Source organism: Physella acuta, unplaced genomic scaffold (genome assembly GCF_028476545.2).
Source record: "Physella acuta isolate Inbredline_101_S28 unplaced genomic scaffold, ASM2847654v3 ptg000357l, whole genome shotgun sequence".
Taxonomy (NCBI): domain Eukaryota; kingdom Metazoa; phylum Mollusca; class Gastropoda; family Physidae; genus Physella; species Physella acuta.
In genome coordinates, this window is record NW_026731876.1 from 767,126 (window position 1) to 776,377 (window position 9,252).

The 9,252-nt window shown below is 35.1% G+C and overlaps 1 protein-coding gene across 1 annotated transcript; it reads right to left on the reverse strand.

Annotated features, from left to right (window-relative positions):
• Positions 1-240: 240 nt before the first annotated feature.
• LOC131941323 (MOB kinase activator 1B) lies at positions 241-8,621 on the reverse strand. Its single transcript, XM_059300527.1, has 4 exons — positions 8,405-8,621; positions 4,999-5,165; positions 4,265-4,492; positions 241-4,125 (listed from the first exon to the last, which is right to left on the reverse strand). The coding sequence occupies exons 1-4, from the start codon at positions 8,416-8,418 to the stop codon at positions 3,884-3,886; spliced, it is 651 nt and encodes a 216-aa protein (XP_059156510.1). The 5' UTR covers positions 8,419-8,621; the 3' UTR covers positions 241-3,883.
• Positions 8,622-9,252: the final 631 nt, after the last annotated feature.

Below are 9,252 nucleotides of genomic sequence, written 5' to 3' on the forward strand. Positions count from 1 at the left end.
ATCACAAGAATCTGCACAGCTCGAGGAAGCACAAAAGAAAAATTTATTTTCTACTTTTTAGTCCACAAGAAAAACGTGTTTTTTTAAAAAGTTTTTTTTAAGTATTTTATTTTCTCCTTTTTAGTCCGTTGCTACACATGAAAAACGTGGTTTTTAAAAAAGTTTTTTATATAGTTTATTTTCTACTTTATCTAATGACTTGATTAAGTATGACTTGACTAAGTGTTTATAAATACACGGACTAAAAATCTTGAGCGACCAGGATTCGAACCTGGGTTGTCGCGGCCACAACGCGAAGTACTAACCACTATACGATCACGGCCAGCGCGCTCACATCGATTGGGGCCGAAGTAACTGTGTCAATAGGCCTTCAGTCTTGTCGGTATCTTTAGAAATCATGTCCTCAATTTTATGGTCCTTAGGGCGTAATTAAATTAAGCTAATTACGGTCTCTAATTGCTAGTTTTTATGATTGCATCTGAAATTGTTAGGCGAAAGTAGCCTGCATGCCAAATTTCAGATCTATAGAACAATCAGAAGTGGGCTAATTTTCGATGTCAATTTTAACAACAAACACACGCGAAGCTGAGTTAATAAAAACGTGTTAAAAAATAATTGAACATGCAAGATCTGTACAGGGGTCAATAAAAGTTACAAATGTAAAACAAGTTATGTTGGTCTGACCTAGCCTTTATTTAGCAAACTATGCACTAAAAGTGTCAAGAAAAACTTTTGGGTTATTACTGAAAGCTGCCAGTCAAAGTGTAGCTGGATGGTGCAGGACTGGTCAAACATCCAGATTTACTTGTTGCATCAGCACGTTATGACTAGACTAAAAACAAGGATCAATCCCTACTATACCACAAGTATGTACAGACCATTTATTTACATGACCATTTCAATAAGGTACAACGTCAAATCCCTCGCTTTTAATAAGGTACAACAGCAAATCTTTAACTTTCGATGAAACGGCACACATAATTTTTTAAAAATTTCTATAGCAGCTAAACTTAAAAAGTTAATGTGTTGCAATACATGCTAAATCAGCTGTCAATATATATATCTGCAACATATGCAGAATGACAATGGGAAAAAACCTAGCAGTGCTCTATTTCAAATACAGTGTCACTTCAAGCCTTACTGTTGTCTAAAGTTTGCTAATTAACCTCGACATCTTAGGCGTCTTTACACTCAATTATTTGACATCAAACTACCAAGCCAAATGACACTCAATTATTTGACATCAAACTACCAAGCCAAATGACACTCAATTATTTGACATCAAACTACCAAGCCAAATTATGCATATAAAGAAAGGGAGCAAAGGACCTACAATATTTGTTTCTACATGGATAACTTTCCCACAGGAGCTTACTGGATTGTAGCAACTACTGCTAGAACTGTCATAGCACCAAAGGTGAACTGTAGCAGTTACTGCTAGAACTGTCATACCACCAAAAGTGGACTGTAGCAGTTACTGCTAGAACTGTCTTACCACCAAAGGTGAACTGTAGCAGTTACTGCTAGAAGTGTCATACCACCAAAAGTGGACTGTAGCAGTTACTGCTAGAAGTGAGAAGAATACTAAAATAATTCCCACCATGGTCTTGTGCAAACATTGGCTTGTTCAAATAAATACATGACCAGAAGAAAAATGAATGTACTGTTATTCTTAAGTCAACATCATTTCATTATAACATGATGGAATGGAGCTCTTCACTCTCAAGGGGAAGAACATAACAACAAGTCAATGGCACAAGTCTGCTGGGGCTAATGGATGTACAGTTGTGCTGGATATCTCAAGGGGAAGAACATAACAACAAGTCAATGACACAAGTCTGCTGGGGCTAATGGACGTACAGTTGTGCTGGATATCTCAAGGGGAAGAACATAACAACAAGTCAATGACACAAGTCTGCTGGGGCTAATGGACGTACAGTTGTGCTGGATATCTCAAGGGGAAGAACATAACAAGTCAATGATACACTAATGGACGTACAGTTGTGCTGGATATCTCAAGGGGAAGAACATAACAAGTCAATGATACACTAATGGACGTACAGTTGTGCTGGATATCTCAAGGGGAAGAACATAACAAGTCAATGATACACTAATGGACGTACAGTTGTGCTGGATATCTCAAGGGGAAGAACATAACAAGTCAATGACACAAGTCTGCTGGGGCTAATGGACGTACAGTTGTGCTGGATATCTCAAGGGGAAGAACATAACAAGTCAATGATACACTGAGGCTAATGGACGTACAGTTGTGCTGGATATCATGTCAACAGCTTGAAAGACAACACATGGACACTTCCATATTTTACAATCATATCTGGGCAGCTAAATCTTTCAAAATGTCAGGTGTAAATGATGACATTGTTTTTGTCAGCTGTAGGTCCACTTAATGTTTTTGTCAGTTGTAGGTCCACCTTATTTGTTTTGTCAGTTGTAGGTCCACTTAATTTTTTCAGTCAGCTGTAGGTCCACCTTAGACAGAAACAGATTTCAAGTTATTTTTTTATGTTGAACATGACAAATCACTATCATTAAAAAAATACATACAAGATCTAAAAAAAACTGTGAAATAAAAACTAATGAACAAAAAGCCAAAAGTTACTGGGCTCCTTGAGCTATGAAGATACAATTGTACAATCCTATATCAAGCAACTCAACCTTCATAGCTTCTGACCATATTTGTGTAGGTAACTACAAACATGGTTGTCAAATATTTTTTCCAGCACTATTGTGAGTACTTTCCAGCAGGGATCTACAAAGAATGATTAACCAACAGTGAATTTTTATGCTGAGAAAAGCTTATACTAATCAACATCAAATTGTATTTAACCGTTGCCCTATAAAAATATCTAACAACTTTAAAAGTGCAAGAAGGAATCAGGGAAAATGGATGAGAACATTAGTGGGCACATTGTACTGGTTGATGATATCAAGGTCAAGATATTTTTATGGGGAAAAAACTGGATGATATCAAGATTTCTATGACAAACAAAACATCTTTTACAACCCAGCGTGCCATATAGTAAAGGCAATTTTAGATGTTACCGCAATTAAAATGTCTATTCATACAATACAATAGTTTACAGAACATTCATGTTGTGGTACGTGTTGTATTTATAACATATTATATAAAGCACAGCAGTTGAGACATCATAGAGTCATGATTGTGGAATGTTGATAGAAAATGTTGAAGAAAGTCTGAGTATTCAAAGGAAAACTAGAGAAGAAATTATTTGTGTATGGATCATCTTATTTTGGGAGGATCCAGAGATCTCTACCAATGGTTAGTTTCACACCCTTGTTTATGAGGCCCCCACCTAACACTTGCCTACCCCTGGAAATACCACTAGAAAAAATAGACAAAATAAATCTTTTGAAAAATCTAAGCAATACCTGAAAAAATACCACAGAGATTTGAAATGCAATAGTTATACATGATAGCTAAGCAATAAAGTATTTGTATGTACACAGGACTGTCACTTAAATCTATCCCACGGTGCGCAACTTTATCACAAAATTGTCGAGATTTGAACAAACAAAAGCAATCATCTATGTTTAAGTAAGCTGGTTGTATTTCATTGGACTGCTAAATAAAGCAACAGCTCTAATATGAATTCTAAGCCTATTGTATGCATGGATTAATTATAGAAAATTAATATTTTATAAAACACTTTAATAAACAGATATGATAAGCAAAAAGTTGTCAAAATTAAAATCTGTGGTAAAGTAGAATATTTGACACAATCTGAATCTAACTTCAAAATCAACTTATCAAAACAAAGAGAAAATTGTTTGCTCATGAAATTGAGCATCTTCTTAAAAAATATGTCAGAGAAGAATGTTTGAAAAGGCTTATGATCAAATATTATCGATCTTTGCTGGTTAATCTGTCAATCAGCTCCTGGAGTGGGGCTAACTCTTTCCGATCAATTAGATTGAACTCCTGGACAAAGAAAATAAAATGTTTGAAGCTTGTGTTCAGATGAGCCTCCTCACTTAACTGAACCACTTCCTTGAAGTGTTGATGATAAATGTGGGCATACACTCGGAAAAGTCGCTTCAATATTGTTTTTGCAATGGACAGAAAGTTTTTTGGAAAAGGAACACCTACAAAAGAAAAAAGTGTTATTGATAAAACATTTTAAGATTTTTTAAATTTGTTATTGACAAAACATTTTAAGACATGATATTTTAAGCTTTATATTATGTACTTAAATAATTATGTAGCATTTGAAAGCCCAATTACCTATCTTGGATGGAAACAAAGCTTCATCATCTAACTGGTCCTGTACCCATGTCATTAGATAGTCAATGTATTTTGGGGCAGAGCACTTAATTGGCTTCTTGATAGTCTGACCATCAGCCCAATGGTACTCATACTTAGGGCCAGCTGACATCACTGGACATGTCTCCTCCAAGCAGAATTCTGTGATAGTGCCGTAAAGCATGTTGATCTGATTGAAAAAATCTACAGCTGAAAAGTAACATGTTCAACATTTTCTTTTAAATAAACTGTTTTTAACATTTATATACATAATATATTTCATTCATTAGGACACACCCACCCATTCATTGAGAAAAGAAACAAGTCTTACTGTTGACACACCCATACATTGAGAAAAGAAACAAGTCTTACTGTTGACACACCCATACATTGAGAAAAGAAACAAGTCTTACTGTTGACACACCCACCCATTGAGAAAAGAAACAAGTCTTACTGTTGACACACCCACCCATTGAGAAAAGAAACAAGTGTTACTGTTGACACACCCACCCACCCATTGAGAAAAGAAACAAGTCTTACTGTTGACACACCCACCCACCCATTGAGAAAAGAAACAAGTGTTACTGTTGACACACCCACCCACCCATTGAGAAAAGAAACAAGTCTTACTGTTGACACACCCACCCACCCATTGAGAAAAGAAACAAGTCTTACTGTTGACACACCCACCCATTGAGAAAAGAAACAAGTCTTACTGTTGACTGCTACCCATTCATTCAAATCTTCCCCATCAGGTAACTGAACTGCCTGTCTCAAATTGCCGCTCCCTAGTGTGACTGCAGCATGTTTCATAAGATCATACTGATGTGTGCCTTCAGGGATGTTTTTCTTTGGTTTAAATGTTTTATTGCTTCGACTTCCACTGTGAAGAGAGTAGGTTTCACTTTGTAAAGCTCAAATATGAAAACTTGTTCAAATTGATGGGACATATTTTCAAATATTACAAGTAAACAGGTAGTTACTCTGGCCTACATTACATAGATTAACATAAGGATCCACCCAACAATTTAGTTGTTGTTTTTATCCTGTATGGACTTGTCTGAAGCAGATGGGGGGCTGTGACCAGAAGCTGACCTTAACACAACAAAAGGGCCCCAAGAGATTTAATATTTTGAAACTACTAACCAATACCAGATAGAGTGCAGATCCAAAAACCCTGAGAAATGCTTATGTAAGAGGGGCTGTAGAATATGGTCTGCCTAATTTGGCCCATGCTAATAGAAAAAAGCCCTTGAAGCATTGGATAGTCAAGAACAGTGGGATGCATCTGATTACTGAAGGCGTACCAATTATCACCTGCAGCTGCAAGATTATAGACAACATTGAACCTCTTAAACTGAGGATCAAGAAGGCAATCCTAACGATGGCTGAGAAGTACCATTCAATGACACAAGCAAAAAGAATTAACAAATAGCTCAGTAAAAGAAGTTCAAACATGGCTTAAATGACGCAAATACAGCAAGGGAGCTGCAAGTTAAGTATGACATACCAGCAAATCGTGTCCCCATTGACAATACCAGGCTGATCGCGTTGGAAACGCTGAAATGTCCAACAATCCAACAGCCTACCTGTGGCTAGATTTTTTATCCCCCCCCCCCCCCCCCCAAGCAGTACCAAGTAAGTAATAATTTGGGTTATGGTGAGTTTACAGAAGTTAATATATCAGTGATCGTTCATAGTTACAAGGAGGGTCGGATTAGTCTAGCCCTAATCGTCAGCAATTGCAAAGATTTCAAAAAACAGTTTAACAGAAGGTGAATTAAAATACACTTGTCCTAGTCTACCACTCACATGCCTCCCACATAAATTGAATGGCTCTAATAATACTTTTAAATAAGCCTACTCGTACCACATTCGCAAAGTCAATAATGCAATAATAAAAAAAAAAGTTTAGGTCTAAAACTAGATTCCAAACTTTTAAAAAACCAGCCCAAAAGGCAAAAACTAGATCAAGAGTTAAGTTCTGCATGCTGTTCAACACACGCTACGGCCATCCTCCTGTTTATTGCTTAGTATAATCATTGTTTGGATGTTTTCTATGAAACTACCGATATCTGCTGTCCGCATGTCCATTTCTAAATATATCCAGGTCAAGTTCTTTTGTTTTTTCTTTCTGGAAGACAGGTTTTTAAAGTTTTTCAGTTTTGAGGCATGACATCGTCGGCGATTCTGGTTCCCCTATGAAAAGCACTAGGTCCCAGGGATGAGGCAAATAAAACCAACTAATCAAAGCTTATTATAATAGGTTAACTATAAATAGCTTCTACATAAGTGCTGGGCCTTATAAATACTATAGTTAAGGCTATTAAAGCAATCTGAGGGGAGAAATTGGGGTGGCCTCAGCTGGGGTAACGATTAAGGTGTTTTACCCTCACCAACTACTTGAACTAGACTAGACCCTCTATATTTAAATCTAAGCCTAGATTCCTATGTATTATCTAAATTTGTCTGTTGTTTTAAATTATTTTCGATCATCTACTTCTTCTACATCTAGCTTGTGTCTCTACATACAAACATGTCTAAGCAAATGTTATGTTATGTCTCGTATTATGTATATTATGTTGTGTCCCTTGAGCATTGAGTGGGTTATCCTTGATGTGAAGTTAATAAATTTAATTAGGCCTAAAGTCATTTTTATTTGGTTTTGCAATCTATTAATAAATATTACAATCAACAACACGTTTTAAAGTGTAAAATATTTATTTTAATTAGTGAAATTGGATCAAAAACATAAAATACGGTCGTTAGGCTAGCAGGGGCAGGCAGCCGCAAGCAAAAAAAGGGAAGGGGGGGAATATCACAAAGAGGGCCATCACTAAAACATAAATACCTCAAAGTCTGTGCATGGGAATACAAAATTACTCATAAATATTTATTAACTATTAGAGTAGAAAGGCAGCTGAGTAACACAGTACTTTCGGCTTATTTCTGTGTGAAACGGTTACAACATATGATATCAACATAGTCAAAGTCTAGTGCACCTGATGAAAATCATGACTTTGGAATTTCGCGCATGTCTGATCGATTTGCGGAACTTTACTCTAGATCTAAGCCCTATTTATTTTGAAACTATTTTCCAGACTTTTTAAGTCTGCAATTCACTTTTCTAAATTCCAGACTTAATCGTCTTAATCGAACCCTGTAGTGTAGACTCTGTAGTCGAATAGGGTAAAACTCCATTTTAGCGTATTTTATTCCCCGCTTGACGTTCACCTCCAGTTGAGCGTATTTTATTGTAAACACAACCGAAACATACAAAAACGTTAGGAAAACATAGATCTACTTATTTTTTTTATGAATGCAATTTTTATTAGAAAAGGTAAAAAAAAACACTTTAAAAAGCATTAGAACTGTTCCAATTAAATATTGTGTGCTCGTCAGCGGGAGAAAAATCCTTACACTGTCACGGGTTCACTGTGAGTTCACATTGACTTTAATTATCAGCATGCGCAGCATACGTCATAGCTCGGGCAATAGCTGTTTGAAATTGTGTTGGCCTCAGTTTTGGGGTCATTGTAAGTTCATTAATGTTTATTTATAGTATCATGCCTGGGAGATACTTGTAACAATACAAACTTAACCGCCTTTGCAATTGTGAGTTACGTTTATGTATTTCACCCATTGCAATGAAAATTCTGACACACGAACATTGCACATTAAATATTAGGTATAAATTTGGATTTTTCTCAACTTTTATTTTAACAAAGTAAATTATCAAAATCTTAAACAAAGTCAGTCTCTTTGTTTTTTTATTCATTTGTTAAAAAAAATACAATACAAATAATAAATCGTGTTTTCCTAATGTTTTGGTTGTTATAATAAAATACGCTCAACTGGAGGTAAACAAGAAGCGGAGAATAAAATACGCTAAAATGGAGTTTTACCGTCGAATAGATCTTTACTAGTTTACAAGTAAGTTAACAGCCAAACACAGATATAATTGGATGACTGTCAACTATTTTAAAAAATGTACGTTAGTTGCTGGGTCTAAGGACAGTGTCTGAGTTTAGGCAGTATACGAGTATAATTTTAAAAAAAAATGAGTAAAAAGTTAGCCTAAAATTTTAGGACCCAAAATTGTCGTAAATTAGTACAACTTACAATAGGAAGCTCATCCTGGTAAAATAATATATGTAATGATGTATAAGTAAATTCAATGATAATGAGTTAATTGGTTAATTTTCCATTCAGGTTTTTTTTATTTCACGAAACCATTTATGTATAGGACTAGATCTAGACCTAGATGTTAACCGATTGAAATATGAGGTATTTTCGATAAAAACAACAATGGCGTTTGTTTATAGTTCGCACCGGATGTGTTCCCAACAGTTTCCGTTTCTTTAATTTATTTTTTTTTTCTTTGTGTAGGCGATGATACAGATCTAGGCTAGTCTAGATATCTAGAATTAGGCCTAGCTTTTTTTTTAAACTTTATGCAAATAGTAGACTATTATCTATACATCTATATGGATTAAATTTTCCATTTTAGATAGAAAATATACCTAACTAGACGTAATACTAGTAAAGATAGAGAAAAATAAAACACTTTAACCTAACTTTAGTCCGATTTTACTAACAATATAGATCTATATCTAGTCTATGCTATAGATTACATTATTTAAACGTAGGCCTATTTAGATAGAAATAAAAGCAAGATAAAGAAAATAAATGACCGATAACTTATAATGAATTAATAATAATATTTTTGTTCTAAATTGGGGGTTTTCATCATAAAGAAGACACTTATTTGTCCTTGTGTAACTACCACACTTCCATTTAATAAGTTATATAAATTATATGCCCATTTAAACCTAGTTTGTCTTTGAATTCTTAAGTGCCACTTCTAAGTTAGACCTACTTGTGATGTATGTCAGTTTTTTTTAAAGTCTCAACTCTTTAAAAAACCTGGCAATTCAATTATCTCATTTTTATTAGGCTAGGCCTAATAG